At 45.6% G+C, this 21,488-nt stretch overlaps 1 protein-coding gene across 7 annotated transcripts in view; it reads right to left on the reverse strand.

The window, feature by feature from the left end:
* The window catches only part of JAKMIP1 (janus kinase and microtubule interacting protein 1), a 75,858-nt gene extending 57,626 nt beyond the window's left edge, over positions 1-18,232 (reverse strand). For 6 of the 7 annotated variants that reach the window (XR_014501967.1, XM_083398972.1, XM_083398973.1 and 3 more), the window contains exons 1-2: positions 18,078-18,232; positions 5,370-5,636 (exon numbers count right to left, since the gene is read on the reverse strand). Coding sequence is in view for 6 of the 7 variants with exons in the window: in XM_083398972.1 (XP_083255098.1) it covers positions 5,370-5,498 (129 nt within the window). In the remaining variant the exon portion in view is untranslated. Of the gene's footprint in view, positions 1-5,369; positions 5,637-11,344; positions 11,554-18,077 lie in introns of those variants that run through there. The other variant, XM_083398970.1, reaches the window with a different exon arrangement.
* Between the last annotated feature and the right edge of the window lie 3,256 nt (positions 18,233-21,488).

A 21,488-nucleotide genomic window follows, 5' to 3' on the forward strand; every position in this document is an offset into this window, starting at 1 on the left:
TCCATGAGGTCACGAAGAGTCGGACACGATTAAACAACTAAACAACAACAAGCTCCATCCCTGTCACTCCAGTAGTGGGCCTTATCCTCGCAGGCAATGTCTATTAGTTCATATTTGCCTTTCTGCATTAAGCTTTCAAGTTCATCCTAATTTTCTTTATTCCAATGTGGCACCAATGCATACACATACACCTGCAAAGGTGTTCTCTGGCTCCCACAGGGTCCCTGCCCCTCAATGAAATTAGGCTTGAAACACGAGTCTTATTGTAGTCAATAGAAGAGCTTGTGGTCCAAGACAGGTTGCAGTATAGACGCAGTGCCCATGACAGTTTCACAAATGCGCCCACAGGACGGACAAAGCTGGTGACCCTGGCTCTGGCGCAGAGACACTTGAAAGCATTTAATGAGTTTTATATCCCAGGTACTCCCTTAGCGGATGAGGTTGTGAGACTAGGGGAAGCAGGAAAAGTAGGCTGTAGTGCAGTTCAGCTTTCCCTTTTCCCTCTCCTTAGCAGTGGAACAGTAGTGCTTCTTCCTACAGCCACTGCCTGGCAGTTGTACCCAGCAGCCCCATGGAATAATGCTATGTCTTTATGCAACATTGTCCTTGGGTGGTTTAGGACAAATGTGGCTACTGCTGCCGCTGCCACCGCCACCACTTTAAAAAAGGAAGCTGCCAATGAAGAAATGCAAAAGGACTTTTGAAACTGCTAGCAATTTTGGCCAAAGTAAGTTTTAGCATGAACTGAAGGTATATAGGATAATATTAAGACACACAGCAGGCATAGGCAAACTCGGCCCTCCAGATGTTTTGGGACTACAACTCCCATCCTCCTTGACCACTGGTCCTGTTAGCTAGGGACGAGGGGAGTTGCAGTCCCAAAACATCTGGAGGGCCGAGTTTGCCTATGCCTGACATACAGTCTCCACGTACATATAAGCAAAGCACAGTGCCGGAATTACTAACTCTTTTCCTATTACTAGTTGTTAATAATAGTTAAGGTGATGAGCGTGGAGGTTGCCTTAGCTCAGCAGATGTTGAAAAGAAATTAGATAGTAGGATAGCTAATAGGAAGGCAGTTGAATGATAGCCAGGGCTGGAGGAAGGGTGGGGATTGCAGTGAGGTGTTCAGAAAAGGAGATTACAGAATACAAGAAATACATTTAGGCATTTCGGAATCTGCTGGGTTATAAAATTTACTCAAGTGAGAGCCTAAAAATGAAATAAAAATTCAGTCCTACTGTTCCACTACTTTCTTCATCATTATTAGCTCTTTAATAAGAAGAGTTTGGATTTGATATCCCGCCTTTCACTCCCCTTCAGGAGTCTCAAAGCGGCTAACATTCTCCTTTCCCTTCCTCCCCCACAACAAACACTCTGTGAGGCGAGTGGGGCTGAGAGACTTCAGAGAAGTGTGACTGGCCCAAGGTCACCCAGCAGCTGCATGTGGAGGAGCAGGGATGCGAACCCGGTTCACCAGATTACGAGACTACCGCTCTTAACCACTACACCACACTGGCAAATAGGAGGAGGATTTAAACACAAACATTCAAAGGCCTCCTGACTGAATAAGATTACTGATGGCCCATACTACCTTCAACGAAGTAAAGCAATCTCATTACAGTCATCCTTGCATAAGCTTTTCACTTGTAAGCTCATTGCAAATGTAAGAACTTATCCTACCAGTTTAGTGCTACTGCAAAGGCTACTCCCTGCTGCAGAATGGAACAAGCACAGTAATTAAAAGCAAACCAATGAAATCCCAGCTGGAAGTGTTTTATTTTTGTGATTACTCCTAAACATTCAGTCCCAAAAAGGTGTACTGAAGGGGAAACAGTGATTCATCTCAATAACCTCGCTACTTCCAAACGTGGGACAAACATGAATTTGCCTTTCAGTTACATCCCATCACTTTGCACCCGATCCTCTTCAGAATGACTGGACTGAGGACACTGGAGAGCCAGTGTGGTGTAGTGGTTAAGAGCGGTAGTCTCGTAATCTGGGGAACCGGGTTCGATTCCCCGCTCCCCCACATGCAGCTGCTGGGTGACCTTGGGCCAGTCACACTTCCTTGAAGTCTCTCAGCCCCACTCACCTCACAGAGTGTTTGTTGTGGGGGAGGAAGGGAAAGGAGAATGTTAGCCGCTTTGAGACTCCTTAAAGGGAGTGAAAGGCGGGATATCAAATCCAAACTCTTCTTCTTCTTCTTCTTCATTGAGGATTTAAGTGCATTGCATGGACCAAGTAGGTATAATCCTCAATTGTCAATTCATTTATTTACCAGAGTTTCCTGTGTACAAAGCGTCTGTTAACTAGCACATAGTGAAAATAACTAGCAAGGATTTAAATTAGGGGTGAAGCCATCTTATACATGGGGGAGGGGGGTGTTATACACCAAAAAATACAGTAACTATATTCCCGCCCAATTGCCGCAGCAAAAGCCAATAGACAGCAGGCCGTGCCACAGCCACCAATCACCCGCACAATCGCCAGTGACAATCTCCTGCTCGCGGCCACCAACAATCGCCCATCCCCCCTCTGCACTATCCGTGTGTAAGACAACCCCCAATTTTTAACATTTATTTCTAATAAAATAACATCGTCTTAACACTGAAAAATACGGTATTCTCAACTGCAGTTTAAGGTTCCATTCAGACACAATGCTAAACTCTGGGTAACTAAGCCACAGCCCTCACAGCAATGGCAGAGAGGGAGCCCATAACCCCAAGTCTTCTACATGCAACAATAAACCTTTGTTTATCATTACATCCCAAATGGGTTATTATGTTTGTCCGTAAGCGTGAACACCATGCAATATTTGCACGGACAAAAGATGTATTGTGTGAACCAGCCTCAAGAAGTTGGCAATTTCCCTGCGTTAAGTTTCCCACAATTACTCATCATGCATACCAGAGAAACAGAGGGGAACAGCATAACTAAAGAATAGTAACTATAATCACTTCATAATTTTGCTGACTAACAAGCAACACTGGAGAAATTTGGCAGCTGGTTACTTGCATAGCCATCTAGCAAGGACAAACAGCAAAAATTCAAGGCAGCTCCAAAATATGACAGCAAGCAAAAGCTACTGGATTATTAGAAACAGACCATTTTCATGCCCAACATTACACCTTACTTCTGTAAACCGATATCCCTATGCTAATGAACAATCTAGAGACAAAGGTACTTAATATTGGTGGGAGAGCCTGGAAGCAAAGCCTAGCCTGGCGCCTGAAGTCAATGAACAGTGTAGTCCTTAAAAGCATTATTTGCTCATTCAATGATGATGCTTATGCAGGATGGCGCCGCAGCAGAAAATGCCACCCCAACCTACTCACACTCGTTAAAACACGTGTAGAGAGCACACACATTTACAGTTGAACGTATAGAGGGCTCTCTGTGTCATCAGAAATCTTGGCAGAGCCTCCTGCACACACTCAATGAACATGCAAAGAACATCTGTCAAGGGGAAACTAAAACACTAAAATAGTTACAAAGCCATCACTTATATATAAAATTGGCTAAACACACATCACTAATAACACATCTCAGCTTTCTGTATATGTACATATGTGCCTTAACTGGAAGTTTACTGTTTATTGCTTTTTAGCTTTATGCACCAACTTTATCTTCTTTGACTTACTGAAGTGTGAAGAAATATTAAGTGGCATACATGTGCAATAACAGCTCTTATTTTCTAAGCTTTGTTGACTAGGCAAATATGACAGCAATTCCAGTTCTACAGGGCCTGTGCAAAAACAAACCATGGTTTGATGTGACATGAGTGAGTGCTCTCCTTGCACTCACAGATTCCCTTCCCAGCTTCCTAACTCTTGTCAAACTTTAGTTGGGTTGTATCTAAGTTAAACTGCTTAATAGGCACCTGTCGCCCATGGCATGTACAAGAGAGATCACTTACAAAACAAACCCACTCTTAAGAAAATCAAGCAAGCAAAACAATTACTGTTAAAAAGGAAACCATGTTGGGATAAACCAGCTATTTAAACAAACCCTTAGCTACCAACTTGCAAGACCCTGTCTAAAAGAGGGTGATAAAATTCTCTTAAGCGAGTATCTTATTATTTTGTTATATGCAATACAAATGTGTATACTGCCTAATCAAAATACCTAAGCTGTGGACGCCTTAAGATTTCACAATACAGTGTTTTGAATTTATATTGGGATAATATACAACTAATATCTTATTGCCTAACACTTCAGAGAATGCTTCTGCAAATAGAAATATTTTAAGCAGTCATCTAAAACTCATCTTTGTGACAGCTGCAGCAAGTCTTATTTTTCTGCTGTAAAGGTGAAATACTTATTTCTCAAAAAGCAAGGAGGAAAGGGCAGGATAATTCTAGCAAGGAGCTTTTTCTGAAAGTTTATTGCTAAATAATTAAAGCTGTCACCTTGAAAACAAGAGCTGCAACAAGAGACAAGGATGCCAGCAGCAGACCCCTAAATCTAGACATGTATAACCTAGTAGGCCATGTGTGCAAGCACTTGAAAAGGTTTTCGGTATTCTGAATATATATCTATTTCTTGCAAGACTCTCCAATTTAGGGAACCCGAGCTGAACAAAAAAATAAGACTCAGCATTTTACACAGAACTTCCTGAGTTTGAGTAAAGCTGATATAAAAAGGTCTTAAGAGTTTTTGAAGTGAATAATCCACAGCTTAAACGCATAAGCCATTGAAGTGTATAAAGTTTTATGTGCATAAAGGTAAAGGTACCCTGACCGTTGGGTCCAGTCAGAGAAAACTCTGGGGTTGCACGCTCATCTCGCTCTACAGGCTGAGGGAGCCGACGTTTGTCCGCAGACAGCTTCCGGGTCATGTGGCCAGCATGACTAAGCTGCTTCTGGCGAACCAGAGCAGCGCACGGAAACACCGTTTACCTTCCCACTGGAGCGGTACCTATTTACCTACTTGCACTTTGACGTGCTTTCTAACTGCTAGGTGGGCAGGAGCTGGGACCGAACAATGGGAGCTCACCCCGTCGCGGGGATTCAAGACACCAAATCTCTCACATAAAGTAACAAGGCAGAAAGAGCTGCATCCTGGGATCTTTAAAATTATCATTCAAAAATATTATCTATTTGGTAACACCAAAAAGCAAAGTAGTTTCATCTGGCTGTTGGTGAAACAGTGACACCAACACCTCTGTTCCAGAAAAAATTATATACAGCTTTTTATTCTAAAGCACTGAAATCAAGGGAGCGTCTTTCCAGAAAGGAGAAGCTATGAAAACCCTGTTTGCAAGTTTGATGAGTGTTTCATTTCTTTAAATCCCTTAAGACCTGATGGGGTGAGAGCTGTTCATTGTTCAGCTGGACATACCTCCAAATAGCATTAAGCTTACATACCTTGCCTTTTTCCTGCTGATATTCAATCTGAATGTTTGTCAATTTCATCCGCAATTCCTCATTTGCTGCTGCTTGGACAGCTTCCGTCTCCATGTCCTTTTCTGCCTTTGTGCGGTTTTTCTTCGACATGGCTTCAAATACGTATTCTTATATTGGCAATATATCAACTGCCAAGCAGCTCTGAACATCGAATGTTAAGACGTCAAGCAGCAGTCAGTGCCATCCCATGTAGAACCCACTGCTGTCATAGTCACTATCCTCAATATTCTACAGCACAAAATAAAAAGGGAAATGAAAGTTAACTATTTGATCAAAGTAGAAATATATAAAAAAATAAAAAAACTGTCCAGTAGCAACTTAGAGACCAACTAAGGTTAGTCTTGGTATGAGCTTTTGTGTGCATGCACACTTCTTCAGATACATTTCAGATACTTCAGATACGTCAGACCAATACGGCTACCTACCTGAATCTATATGATCAAAGAAAGCCTTAAACATAATGCTGTCCAAGATTATTGTGTTTCATTCCCATTTATTGCAGGAGAACATATAACATGAACATAACATCTCTACAGGATCTGACTAAAGGCATTTTCAATTAAACTAATGAGATTTAAGAAATTTAATGTGGCTAAATCATACCCCATGTATCAATATGCCAACATTTTTACGTCAACTGGGAAGTGATATGCACTCTGTTTGGTTACAGTAAAACCCTGCAATTAAAAAAAAGGTTCATTGAATTAATTAATTAGACCAAATCTACAGGAAAAATCTCAACAGTGTATGAAAATTCTGCAAATCTGAGATGCTGCCCAGGGCCAAGCTAGCACTTACAGTAAATGTGCTTATAGATTAGCAGTGGCTGTTCTGGTTCGCCAGAAGCGGCTTAGTCATGCTGGCCACATGACCCGGAAGCTGTACGCCGGCTCCCTCGGCCAATAAAGCGAGATGAGCGCCACAACCCCAGAGTCGGTCATGACTCTCCCTCAATAAAAACAACCACCACCAAAAAAACCACACAAATTAAAAACAGTGAAAACAACTGTAGCAGCAAAGCTGCCAGATGCACCAGTACAACATGTGCAGCTATCAGGTTTTTGGGACCAGCTTTTTGAGACTTCCCGGGAGTGTCAAGACACTGTCAACAGATGTAATTAAGTGGTGATTGATGATCGTTCCTGTTGGTCATTTCATCTTTGAGGTACAGAGATAACAAAGGGATTAACTTCTGAATGCTCGGGAAGGATTACTCCCTCTGTGGGACTGATAAATCTTTGAGGAACTCAGACAGGTAAAAGACCAGGGGTGGAAGAACCGTAATCTTGCCTTAGAACCACTTAAGAGCCACTAGAGGTTAATCTCTAGGGCAAAGACCAGCAAGACCTCTTTTCTGCAACTACATTTGAAATTCCTATAGAGACTATATTTACGGAAGTTATCTGTCGGTTAAAATGTGCATGTAAAACACAACTCAAAGGCTGGCTTAAGAGAATACATCTTTTAGGGGGTTAAAAAAAAATAGTTTTCAGGAAGCTTACCTTGATTTACATTCCGAAAAAGTTTATAACAACCATTTCTAACAGCCAAGAGTTTGTCCAGTTCTGAGAAGTTTTCATCTTGTTTAGTTCTACTTTTAATCCTCCGATTCAAGGGTATTTATTGCAATGCAAAATGATATGGCTGCTGGCTATACTTGCTGTGGGAGCATCAAAAGGCTAGGAATGTGTCTTATCTGAGCAAGGACTGTGTAAACTTATTTTAAAGCACCCAGGACTGGGGGGGAAATGTCAAAAAAATAACCTACTGACTGTTGCAGTTGTACAACAACTTTTAAATGATCAATTAAAGGAATTAAGATGCAGAAACTGATATGGGGAAATGTATTAGACAAAGCAGAGACAGGAGAAGATCTTGGGGGAAAATACCAGTGATGATGTGCAAGATCAATAGGATAGTTCCATACAGATGGCTGAAGATTTATAGCTCTTGGAAAAAATATTGATGACGCTTGGCCAGTCCTAGAAGATGGTTCCATACTGATGCTTGAAGGAGTAGAACAAGATAAAGTTGAAGCTATGATGTTGGAGAAGAAAGGACTCTGTGCACAATTTGGAATGAACTCAGAGGAGAAGGCCACTAAGCCTCTTGCAACACTTCTGGAAAAAGAACAGAAAAGCAAGAAACTGAAACTTTTTTAAAAAAAAGATAAGGATGTAACACATGGCCAACAGGAAAGGGAATTGGAAGATTTGTATATGAATTTGGGTGTGAATTAATGCCTATACAATTAGTAACCAATGATAGATTAGTTTTATTATATAACCACAGCAAAGAAACTCTTGAGGAATAAGAAAATAAGGCCTGCTTTTTTTAAATATTGGAGATAAAGCTGGGATGTGAGTCGGGAGGAAGACTACTGCTGACCTTTACTTATAATAATCATTGGAGAAGCTCTTTTGGACTTCTTGGCTAGAAAGGAAAATGAATGAACTTAAGGTGCCCAGGCGGAAGACTGGGAAAACTTCAGCTAGCAAAGGAATAGCTGGCTATTACTCGGGATTGAACAGTCAATTATTTTGAGGAACTCTTGTATAGATAACTGACAGATGGATAGTTGGAAGTCACTTTTACTTATCGCCTTTTTCTTAGCTTTTTCTTTATCTTTTTATTCGGTTATTATTTCCTTTAATATTCATTCTGTCTTATTTGTTTTGTTTCTGCCTCTGCTTCGTTCTGGTCTTTTATTGTATTTTGAAAAGTTGTAATAAAATGTGTTTTTTAAAAAAGGAACCAGCTTTTTCACCCTCCTCTCGTCTTCACAGGGGGGCACTGGCGAAGGAAGAGGAGTGCGGGAGGAGCGCAAAGCCCCTGGCAGCGCGATCCCGGTGGGGTGCCATGGCGGCTGCCCCCATCCACGTCCCTGCAGGCGGCGTGCCACGCCCCCAGACGCACACCACGCCCCGGTGGGTGGCGTACCACACCCTCAGGACACGCGCCATGTCCTTGCGGGTGGTGTGCGACGCCCCTGGGAGGCACACCAGCCACGCCCCCTCCTGCTCTCTGCCTCCCGGTGCTGGAGCATGAAGCTTTGCCACTGCAGGGGGGTGGCAGGGCTCAGCCTCCCTCTCTCCTGTTTACCTCTCTGCTACAAACAGCAGTCCCTTGGTTCCTGGACCCACATAGCATCGGCCCCATCTTTGCTTTCTAGCCAGTGCTGCAGTCAGGAAATACAGTGGTACCTCGCAAGACGAATGCCTAGCAAGAAGAAAAACTCGCAAGACGAAAGAGTTTTTCGTTTTTTGAGTTGCTTTGCAAGACGAATTTCCCTATGGGCTTGCTTCGCAAGACGAAAACGTCTTGCGCCTTTTTCTTAAAATCGTCAATGCATTCCTATGGGAAACCGTCAATGCACAGTGGTGCTTCGCAAGACGAAAAAATTCACAAGACGAAAAAACTCGCAGAACGAATTAATTTCGTCTTGCGAGGCACCACTGTACAGACTGGCCAGTTTTTCATAGGCCATTTATGGTGTGTCTGTAGCCTTCCCAACACACTTACTATCTTTCAGAGTGAGGGTCCCAGACTGTAAACACCTATTCCTGCTGGGAGATTTCAATGCCAGAGTTGGGAATGATCATCACACATGGGATAACTGCGTAGGCCACTTTGGAATTGGCAGCATGAGTGAGAATGGATAAAAGCTGCTTGAGCTGTGCTTGTATCACAAGCACATCAGGAACACATTCTTCGCTAAGAACGCAAAACATCGAGGATCCTGGAGACACCCAAGGTCAGGCCACTGGCACCAGATGGTCTTGATTGCCACCAGGAGATCTGGTGACTGAACTGTGTTCATGTTACACTGAGCTACCACAGTGCCAGTTGCATCACGGATCACAGATCACTCCTAGTAGTGAGCAAGATCCATCTCCAACCAAAGACAGTTCATAGCACCAAGTATGGCCTGGAATCAACACTAACAGAACAGTCATACCTGAACTTTGTGAACGCTTCTGTCATACCGTTGAACAAGCTGTACTGAACTGCTCAAGAGATAGCATTGAAGCAAGGTGGAATTACATCAAAGAGGCAACCTAGAACACAGCTATGCCCTCTTGGGCAAAATACAGCAGCAGATCCCCAACTGGTTTGAGGCTGGCATTGAGGACATGGAGCCTGTTATCAAACAAAGATGTGCTCTTCCAAGCCCACTTCCCAGCATGTTCACACTCCTGTCTCAGCATAGTCTACGCTGGCTTGGTCATGTCCACAGAATGGAGGATGGAAGGATTCCCAAGGGCCTGCTCTACGGACAGCTGGCTTCAGGCACCAGGCCTGTTGGCAGAGTGTGTTACAAAGCTGTCTGCAAGCGTGACATGAAGGCTGGCAATGTCTCCTGCTCTGGCAAAGGTAAAGTTGGATTCAGTGGATAATGAAATTGAAAAGACCTTTGCACAGGTGTCTAGAGTAGGGTTCCCCAAACTTGGGTCTCCAGCTGTTTTTGGACTACAATTCCCAAACATCCTTGACCTCTGGTCCTGCTAACTAGGGATGATGGGAGTTGTAGACTAAAAACAGCTGGAAACCCAAGTTTGGGAAACTCTGGTCTAGAGAAATAAAACATCCAAATGGCTGAGTTGTGTTGGAGGAGGAGTGGAATGAAGCCGCGGATGGAGAAATTAAGAGGCATATTGAGCTGGCAAAGATAGAGTTGAAAGAGAAAGGATTATGTGTATAATTTGTACATAAATCAAATATTGTACAAGTGTCATAAATCCAGTTAGTGGCACCCCTGGAATTTCTCATTTCCAGCCCTTACTGTGGGAAACCAGGATCACCAACACATTTTATCCAAGGTGCAACAGAATGGAATAAAGCAAATGTCTAAAAATTGACACCAAATCAATTTATACTTACAAAAAATGGAAATATCCTCACACTTGTTTCTGAATATTTGCTACCACTAGCCCTGGCAAGTTCCTCAAGAAAGGAATTCTGCTGCTATATTCAAGTCAGGTACATTTGATTTACAACAGGTGCTGAACACATATGTGTTCTAGAAGCATACTGCAGTCCTAAAAAAATAATAGTTCAAAGGGGGGGAAACACCAAAGGTAATATACGAGAACTCAGGTTACAAAAGGTTGCAAGAGAAACAAACTGTCCTTAAGTTACCAAGAAGCTTAACGTGCGCTTAGCTAAAAATAGACAGGATACCTAAACCGCAAACAGAAAATGACAAATCCAATACCTGTAGGACAAATAATACTACTTTCTGTCCCAGCTGATCAACATCACTCCTGTTGCCTGTGTCTGAAGTCAGTGAGTTTCCTTGCTCTCAGGGCCACCGGCCAAAGATCTAGCAACAGATTGGAACCCATGGATGTGTAATGTGGAAAGAGATCCTCCGATGAAGGCATAAAGAGTTCAAGTGGAAGGGCATCCCATCCCCGAACTGAATTAGAGAGACTGAAGGAGCAGAAGCGGCAGGCAAGGAGCCCCCAACCACTGCTAAGAAAGCAAGTCTTCCGCCATTTTAAGAATGCCCCTCGTGCTTGAACTCACCTATCTGTTTCCTCTCTGAAGGCAGACCAAGCTGAAAATTACATCTTTTAGTTACTGACCACTCCTGAATTTTTAAATGAGCAGTTCACAGCATGAAATAAATGGCGACATCCAAGTCCAAAATACCAAAGATACGTGGTGGACCTCTGACAACAAGGAGCTACGTAGGCAAAGCAGAGACGGTTGTATCTTGGGTCGCTGTAGGGCCATGAGAAGGGCCTCCCTCCCGGGTCTCAAGGGCCAAGCTGGAGACAGGGCGAGAAGCATGCCTGCAAGTATTTGGACCCCAATTCATCCATACCTTGCAATTGACTTGGGAGAGTGTAGGCAGCCAGCTATTCCCCCCCCCATCCATTTTCTCTACACCAAGAAGACTATAGATTTATATCATGTTTCCTCTTACTCACCTTTTCTTGAAACTAAAAAGGCCCGAATGTTGTGACTTTTTCTTGTAAGGGTGTGTCTCCTTCCCCTTGATCATTTTGACTGCCCCCGTTCTGAAGCTTTTCCAGCTCTGCAGGATCCTTTTTTACGTGAGGTGGCCAGAGTAGTGGTCGCACCATAGGTTTGTATCAGAGCATTATTGGCAGTTTTGTTTTCAATTTCTTTCCTAAATACTGTTAAAGGTAAAGGTAAAGGGACCCCTGACTGTTAGGTCCAGTCGTGGCTGACTCTGGGGTTGTGGCGCTCATCTCGCTTTATTGGCCGAGGGAGTCGGCGTACAGCTTCTGGGTCACGTGGCCAGCATGACTAAGTCACTTCTGGCGAACCAGAGCAGCCCATGGAAACGCCGTTTACCTTCCCGCCAGAGCGGTACCTATTTACCTACTTGCACTTTGACGTGCTTTTGAACAGCTAGGTTGGCAGGAGCAGGGACTGAACAATGGGAGCTCACCCCGTCACGGGGATTTGAACCTCCAACCTTCTGATCGGCAAGTCCTAGGCTACCTGCGCCCCTAAATACTATTAGCATGTGTTAAATAAGTATTTGGAGGGGGGTGTCTCATTGTGCATCACTTAATTCCTGCTTATACTGAATTGCATTTGCCATTTCACCTAGTTGGGAGAGACCCTTTGATAGATCCTTTCAGCATCCCTTGTTTTAATCACCTTTAACAATTTGGTGTCCACAAACATGGCCATCTCATTGCTAAGCCCTAACTACAGATCATTAAACAAGGTAATATGCACAACTCCCAACCTAACCATTTTGGGGACTTCACTTTCTTGATCTGTTCACTGGCAGAACTACACTTATTCTTGCTCTCAGCTTACTGTTGTTGTTTTTAACTCATGACCCTAAGAGGACCTGCCTTCTTATTTCATGGCAGCTAAACTCACTCTGGTGAGGTACTCTGAAAGCTTTTTGAAACTCTACATAATACAAACCAGATCAGCTCTGTGAATATCTACCTGCTTGATGACACTCACAAAGAACTATAAAAAGGTTCATGAGATGAAATCCAGGGCCCACAGAACACGAAAGTGGCAGAAGATGGGGGCACCAGCAAATTAGCATCCAAATTAGCATATTTGCCAAGCCCCCGGGAGCCAACATGGTCACCACAGCATCCTTTCTTACCTTAAAAAAACTTTTATAGCTATAGGGCAGCTGTAAAACCATGTGACGGCTGCTCCGTAGCTGTAAAAAACAATAATAAGATGTTGATATTATTTTTACTTTAAAATTTATATTATCCTATTCTAAAATAAAACAGTGTTTATTCCAAAGCAAATGTGCTAAGCATCATGGCAGCCAAACCAAGCTCCATTTTATTCTGGCAGTCTAATTGATCTCAAAATGCAAAACTGCACACTGGGTTGGCAAACTCCCCACCCCGCAACATTTAAGGAATGTAGCAGTGGTTATAGAACACATTGTAAAGAGGCATTAATTATATGCTCCACAAGTGAAGTTATAGGCTTATAGGTCTCCTATTATCTAAAGGGGACACTATACTATCATTAAGTTCAGGGTCTAAAGTTGCCTAGCTGCATCACTGGCTGCAAACAACAATTTTCAGTGAACTACTTAGAATCATAGAATTGTAGAGTTGGAAGGGAGCCCAAGGGTCATCTAGTCCAACCCCCTGCAATGCAGGAATCTCAACTTAAGCATCCATGACAGAGGACCATCCAACCTCTGCTTAAAAGACCACCAAGGAAGGAGAGTCCATAATTTCTCTTGAGTCTGTTCCACTGTGGGGCAGCTCTTACTGTCAGAAAGTTCTTCCTGATGTTTAGCTGGAATCTCCTTTCTTGTAGCCATTGGTTTGAGTCCTACCCTCCGGGACAGGAGAGAACAAGCTTGCTCCACCTTCCATATTTGTATGCCTATGTGATGCTACAAGATTTCATATTGCATTGTGAATATGCACACCTTTATTTGTTCATTGCATATAAAACTATTTTATATTTGTCATTTAGTTCAACTGGCACCTTACAAATCATTAGTGCATTTCCAAGCACTATTCAAAGTGTTGGTGTTGACCTTTAAAGCCCTAAACGGCCTTGGTCCAGTATACCTGAAGGAGCATCTCCACCCCCATCGTTCTGCCCGGACACTGAGGTCCAGCGCCGAGGGCCTTCTAGCGGTTCCCTCACTGCAAGAAGCCAAGTTACAGGGAACCAGGTAGAGGGCCTTCTCGGTAGTGGCGCCCGCCCTGTGGAACGCCCTCCCACCAGATGTCAAAGAGAACAACAACTACCAGACTTTCAGAATACATCTGAAGGGAAGCTTTTAATGTTTGATGCATTACTGTATTTTAATATTTTGTTGGAAGCCACCCAGAGTGGCTGGAGAAGCCCAGCCAGATGGGTGAGGTATAAATAATAAATTATTATTATTATTATTATTATTATTATTATTATTATTATTACTACTATTATTACTATTACTATTATTATTAGTGCAAGTTGCTTGATATAAAGAATATAAGTTTGTAAGTGATCAGTGTAAAAAATTCAAAACTGGGTAGATGTGAGGATGGATAGGGCACAAAAGGTTTGGGCAAAATCACTGCATGTCTATGGCCAAATTTAATGCTTTAAACACAAAGTACACAAAAATGCTAAGGTAACTACTTTGCTCAAAGTAGCTCTCTCACTGCTTGGCTGGGGGTTGGACTCGATGGCCCTTGTGGTCTATTCCAACTCTATGATTCTAAGCATAGGGTGACCAGGACTCCTCTTCCTGAGCAAATTCTCCATGCACACAACTGTTAACAAATTACACTCACATGAGACAAATCCTCATGGATGTGGCTTCACTCCTCCCTGTGGGAGGAGTGAAGACACAGTCAGCCAAGAAGAAGGATATCCACCCTTGCAGGGATCTCAGCCAAGCGGTAACAGGTCCCTCAGCTTACTGATTACAATGTGAATCTTCCTTGGCCCTTGCCATGGCACACCTAGCAGAGGTTTGTTTGCCTAATAAAAAACTGAGCAAGTGCTTCTGAGCAGATACGCTTGGTGCTGCCCCTGCTCTTGCATTCTCTACAGTTCAGGAAAATTTGACCGGGGGAGGAAGCTCACCAGCAGGGACAGGGGATCCTGTTGTCATTGGCAACAAACCTCAAATTCTCACCTGTCAACTGACCGGCCACTCCTGCAGATGACATCAATCCTGCTCTGAAAAAGGTTCCCAAGCTGCCCTCAATTGCATTCCCCCTCTACTTTACCACTGAAAAAACACCAACAACAGAATTGTCCACATTCAAAGCTGTTCCCATGACAAATTGTCCCAGTCCAAAACTGATTTTTCTAAGGCTGGACTACAAGGCACAAGCATAGGAACTGGGGACTCAAACAGCAGCAGCAGCAGCAGCAGCAGCAGCGATCACTTTCTTTTCTTTTTTAGGGAGATAACTTTTAAAAATGACTTTTCAAAGGGACTTCTACAGGGGGAGGGTGCACTGAAGAGCAAGTCACACCATTTAATTCAGCCTTGGATGTTCAAGAGGTTTATTGTATGCTTGCAATTCCACACATGAGTTGTGTGTGAGCAGTGCTGCTTCATCCACTGTTAAGCCTCAGCTCAGTCCTCAGCTTTCAGCATCCGAAAGGGTTAGGGTTAGGGTATGGTCATGCAGGCAGGTTTAAGCCCCAAATTTCTCATTACACAAAAAGTAATGCATTGTACACAAAAACCAGACATTAACCACAAGCAGAGCTACGTGACAGGTACTGATGGGGCCTAAATAAACTTGAACAAAAAACAAGTTCTATGTTTAATATGAATGCTGCAAGTAGTAGAATATAATACATCTGTCACACAGCGTGTCTGTCAGTAAATCACAGAGTTCATACTGTGACCTCAGTACATCCTTGGGTCACTCACCCCTGGATGCTGCAAACTTACTCCCACTTTGGAAATAACTGTAAATATTTTCTAAGCCATGAAAGACCCCCAAGCACAATATCTTTAGAAAACAATGGAAAGGATTTTTTTTTTACCCCATGTCTACAAAATTTCCATGAATTTTACTTCTGTATCCCAAAGAACAACAATATAAATGTAATGTTCCTATGTGCTCAGGATTCAGAACTATAATTTCCAAGATAAATGGAATGGCTACTAGACAGGCCATCTTTCTAAAAATTGAGCTTAGAATTAATGGCATAATGCAGACTGGAGCTCCCACACCTCTGCTGCAAATTCTGGGAGCAGGGTAGGACCACGGCCCTCATCCTTTTCTTGAGAGCTTTCCAGAGGAATCTGGCTGGCCACTGCTGGACTAAATAGACATTCATCTCATTCAGCCTAACTTTGCTGTTGTTATTTATGCATGCGCCAAGTAAAAATACATTTACACGTTGCAAAGTAAAATTTACTTTACAACAGAATATTCAGCTATAGTTGTACCTTGGAAGTCGAACGGAATCCTTTCTGGAAATCTGTTTGACTTCCAAAACATTCAGAAACCAAAGCGTGGCTTCAGATTCACTGCAGGAAGCTCCCATCGAACGTGCGGATTGCAAAGAATGTTCGCAAACTGGAACACTCACTTCTGGGTTTGTGACATTCAAGAGCCAAAACGTCTGAGTAAAAAGGAGTTCGGGAACCAAGGTACAACTGTACTTCTTATTGTTCAAGTGGTTCGTAAGCATTCTCCCCCCTCTGCCACAATTTAGGTTGTCACAAAATTTTTGAGAAGCCAACATGAATAGTGTGCAATTTAGAACGAACAGCAGAACAACAATGGGGGAGCAGTGCTCTGCAATCAGTTTGGTCAAAAACATAAAAATTAAATAAGAACTAAAACCTGAATCAGGTAACATTCACCATGTGTATCAAGATGCACTTCATACCACAAGGATATTAAGTACGGTCACTCCCAATTTCTTTCACTGGACTACTTTGCAGTAAATGGATGTGTAAAGCACAAGGGAAATGAACGTAAAGTTAGTTGGTATCTCCCCATTCAAATATACATCTCACCCTTGATGTCATTTTAGACACTGGACTCATTAAGTGCTATTTTAAAAGCAAGTAGCACTTAAAAGAAAAAAATGGCTGGCAATACAGCATCTCTAACTGGATAATAATAGACCTTAGAAGCCACTAATTTCAATTAAAGCAAGTATCCATGCCTTCCATAAATCTGTGTGGTCACAGAGGCCTAAAATCTGAAGACTGATTGCAGAACTCAGGATACAGACTCCACATTTGTGGACCATTAATATGTTAAAAGACAAAACAAGAAGCAAACTGTAAGGAAGTGCAAAAAGCAAATCAGTACCCTCAGCAAAGTCTGCAAAATTATTTTAATACCACCATTTATTTAAAAAATCTGCATGACACTGTATTACATAAGAGTTGCCATCACACAACACAGTTCAGTGGGAGCAAAAAAGGGCCTCTTCTGAAGTTAATAGTACTAATTGAAATTCAAAACTTTGTCAGTTTGTATGGGAGGCGTTCCAATGACTGACCCTGCGATCCTAAAGCTACACTGAACTCAACACACACACACTTCCTCATAAAAAGGTCTCTATATGCCAAAGTGTCTCCCAGACCTCACCGTAAGGCTTGCAACATCAAACTAAACTCTTGGTGACAACTTACAGGGTCCGTGAGATGCTTAACTCCTGATGCTTTGATTTTTACTTAAAAGCAGTCACTGGACCCTCATCAGGTCTTTCCCTCTGCCCAGTCTAAACCCGGCTCCCACCAACCGCTATGTACCAATATTGTACAGCTTCTCCAGAAAAACAAACAGCTTTGGGGGGGTTGGGGTGGGGACAATTTGGATGAGGTGAAGTGTAACCACTCCACTTTGAAGCCCCACTTCTCATAGTCTGCGACCACTTCAGAGTGAAAATAAAATCTTCACACATATCCCTGGTCCCTCATGAACCATTCTGCAGATACTGATTTCTCAGAGCATTTGAGGAAAAGTTTGGGATCCGAGCACCCCACCCTGCTCTGGCTCTCTCCAGAGAAGTCTCCGCTCCCACGGCGGCACCCGCGACCACCCGGCCCCGGGGCCAGGGCGCCCCTCCCCGAAGCAGCCAGGCCGGGCGCGCGGGGGCTGCCTCCGAGGGGCGCTGCCGGGCCCCTTGCCCTTCCCTCGGGAGCAAGGCCCCTCCAGCCCCGCCGGTGCGAGCGAGGTCGCGGAGGAGGCGAGGCAGCGCCGGGTGGGCCGCCCATGCCCGCGCTTGACCCGCGGATTAGCGGGGGGCTGGTTTCCAGGAGCAGCGCAGGCTCGCCAGGCCGCCGCACCCCGGGAAGCGCAGCGGGTGCTCCTCGAAAAGAGGGCGGCCAACAGTTGGGGGGCGCAGAGAGGGGAGCCCTCCTTCCCTCCCCTTCCTCCCGTCTGGGGCGGATGCGCCCTGCGCGAAGCAAGCCAGCGCCGGCATCCTCTGGGCAGGAAGGATGCGGCAGGCAGCAGCAGGGTGGCTCCCTGGCGGGGGGCGGGCGACGCCTTCCTGCCCGCCGGGCCAGGCGCACTTGCGCGCCCGGGGAGCCCGGGGTCGGGGCCGAGCCCTTCCCCACTCGCGGGGCAGGTCGTCTCCGCCGCCCGCCGAGCCCCCAGCCCACGCGGCTGCCGCTGCCCGCTCCTCCCGGGCGTCTCCTGCCGCTGCCGCCCTCCCGGCAGCCGGGCTAGGGGTGGCCCCCTCCTGGCCGCGTCCACTTGCCTTGGGGGAAGCCGAGGGTCCCGAGGCAGCCCGGCGTCGGCAGAGAGAGGGAAGCGGGGCGGGCGGCGGGCGGGCGCGCCGCCTGCCAGGCTGTGCTGCGCTGGGCTCGGCTCCGCGCTCCTCCCCGCCGGGCTGCGGCGCAGCTCCGCCTCCCAGCGCCTTGAAGCGCGCCGCGCTCGTCTGGATTGGCGCCCGGCCCCGCCACTCCAGCGCGCCGCCGCCGCCGCCCTCGCCTCGCCTCTCCCCCGCCTGCGGCCGGGGCTCCCGAGGATGCTGAGGAAGAGGCGCTGCGCCCGCCTGGACCCAGCGCGATTAAGAAGCGCGGCAGCGGCGGCGGCGCCCAGGGAGCTGCGCGCTCCTCTGGTGCCTCCCGCGGGCGCCTGGCTAAGTGGACGCCGCCAGCATAGGCTGCCGCGCGAGGTGGGCCTGGGACCGGATCCAGCCACGCTTTCCCTCGGCCCTTACGTACGTGCACGAAGGCTTCCGAATTGGCCCGTCCCTGGAGACGCGCTCGCCAACGGCGCCCCTTTTCTACCTCCGCCCCCCATCATTCCTGTATCCGCAAGAGCTCCTGGCGCAATTAAAATAGCGGAATGAATCCGTTTGAAAGAGCGCAGACGCCTCAGTAGCAACACTCTGAAGGTGGTGCTTCTCACAGTGGCCCCTTCAAACTAGAATTTTTTTCCCGTGCAGCACCACTTTTCGTAGAGATTTTAGCACTCGCCCTCAAGAAGTGCTTGAGGGACGGGACCTCCACCCGGGGGGCAACTACGTGTGACGCTGCAGCAGGGATAATTACACGTTTATCTGGTTTGCAACAATTTTTAAAAGTAAAAGTAACCTGTGCTTTACATCATTTCCAATTGAAATCTTACAATGACTCGTTTTAACTTTTTATGGCAGCACTCAAACTTTTGTAACCTGCATTTTTATATGCACTGCAACAAATAGTGCCATGCTTCATAGTGAATAATGGGCTGGTCCTGTTATTGGGGAAAATCAGGCCTCCAATCCTGCGCCCAGTAGCTGCTCCACCATGCGCAGGAATGCTCTCCAGATGCTGCAGAACCTGAGAGCCCATAAATCAGTGGCACAAGCATGGGTGTAGCCAAGGGAGGGGGGCAGCTTCCCCCTTAAATAAATAAAAATACATAACTGAGGTTCTGCGTCCCGTCCCCCAATAAGTCCTGGCTTTGCCCATGGGCACAAGTAGGATGACAAGGATATTTGTGCCAGCCACAAGATGCAAGACCCCTCTCCTGGTATGGGACTCTGCCACTCACACACTGCCTTCCCCTCAGCTGATCAAGCTCTCATGGCGAGGAAGAAGCAGCTGAGATACATTTCAGACATGGTAAATCATTGTATTTAGCTACTGATATATCTTGATGTTAACAACCATATATCACTTGGCCCTACTGAAGACCCATTGAATCTCTCAAGATCTATGGGTGGACCATCCTAATACGTAGGTCCCTCACCTCTGCAGAGGGTGGTAAACCAGCCAGTGGCGTAGCGTGGGTTGTCAGCACCCGGGGCAAGGCAAGTAATTTGCGCCCCCTAACCTGTGGATTTTAGCACGCCTGGCACCCCCCCCCTCCACAGTGGGCGGCAACCCGGCGGCTCGGATCAGATTCGCACAGCCAGCACTGCAGTGAGAGAGAGAGAGTGAGCCAGGTAGGGGCAGAGAGCTGCGAGTGCGAGCGCGCCCCCCCCCCAGATGTTGCGCCCGGTGCGGCCGGCCCCCCCTGCACCCCCCACACTATGCCACTGAAACCAGCAGAATCCCTAATCTGTCCCAATTGCCCAATGTCAGGAACACACACCCTCTATATCCCCTCACATCTGGACAGAGTAGAGAGAATTTATATACAGCACAACAACTTGCCCTCCCTGACCCAAATCTGCCCTGATGCTGCAAGGAGTACCTAGGTGGGCACAGACGGCTGAGACCAACTCTGCCCTGCTCACCCACCCAGGTTTCAGTGATACAGACCAGATCGGCTTCCTTATCCATTATCAATTCATGGAAAGCTGGTTTCATCTGACCTGAGATAATTTATTGTGTAACCATACTGGTTGCTATTGCTATATTTTATTGTGGGCAAAATGAATGCAAAGCTGGATTGTTGTCAATACAGGGGGGGGTTTAAGTTGTATGGGAAGAATGGTGATGAAACCACTTTATTTAGAATGTGAAAAGCTCAACAGAAAACTCTCTCTTTGCTGCTTCAGGGCCTTGTGCCTAGAGCCCGTGAGCATTTTGTAAAACCTGGAATGGAACTGTTTTGATTCTGGTGACCTGGAACACGTAAAACACAGGCTGAATTCAGCTGAGTTTTAAGAAAGGGCATGTATAGGAAAGGGGAAATGACAAAGGAGTAGTGTACGCGAGCAGGGAGAAAGTCAAGCTGGCCAAAGCTCAGAATGAATTGCAAGAGAGGTTTTAAAATAATAAAAAAAGGTTTATTCAGCTATGTTCAAAGCAAGAGGAAGGACCAGGAAGTTGTAGGCCCTCCGTGTGGAGAAGATGGAAGAATGTCATTGGTTCAAAGGCTTAACACCTGCTTTGCCTCCTGTCTTCACCTGAAAGGAAAGCAGTGCCCAACCTGGTGACAACAGAATAAACGATGGAGCCCAAGATAGGAAAAGAACACCTAGCTACTTGAAACATACTGTACAGTGGTACCTCGGGTTACATACGCTTCAAGTTACATATGCTTCAGGTTACAGACTCCGCTAACCCAGTAATAGTGCTTCAGATTAAGAACTTTGCTTCAGGATGAGATCAGAAACCGTGCTCCGGCGGCGCAGCGGCAGCTGGAGGCCCCATTAGCTAAAGTGGTGCTTCAGGTTAAGAACAGTTTCAGGTCAAGAACGGACCTCCAGAACGAATTAAGTACTTAACCCAAGGTAGCACTGTATTGGCCTGAATATAAGCCGCACCTTTAAAATTGGAGGGGGGAGGAGAAAAAAAAGAAAAAAGACCCAAATACTGTATAAGCTGCTCTTTTCCTCGCTGCCTGGCTGCGGCGGCAGCGGGGGGGGGGGAGCTGCACTGTGTTGCCTCCGGCCTTTCCCCTTCCTTGCTCTCTCCCTTTCTGTTGACCCACGCTCCTGGCTGCATACCGTAAGGTCACAAATATACGCCGCACTTTAACCTTTCACGGTCAGAATTTTTTTTGGGGGGGGAAGTGTGGATTACATTAAGGCCAATATGGTATTCAAATCTCCAAAGACAATCTGGATGTTTTAACTTGGTGGACAAATGTGTGACGCGGCAGCTAAAAAGGCCAATGCAATTCTGGGCTGCATCAATAGGAGTATAGCATCTAGATCAAGGGAAGTAATAGTGCCACTGTATTCTGCTCTGGTCAGACCTCACCTGGAGTACTGTGTCCAGTTCTGGGC

This window comes from Podarcis tiliguerta (genome assembly GCF_965153285.1).
Source record: "Podarcis tiliguerta genome assembly, chromosome: 9".
In the NCBI taxonomy this organism is placed as follows: Eukaryota; Metazoa; Chordata; class Lepidosauria; order Squamata; family Lacertidae; genus Podarcis; species Podarcis tiliguerta.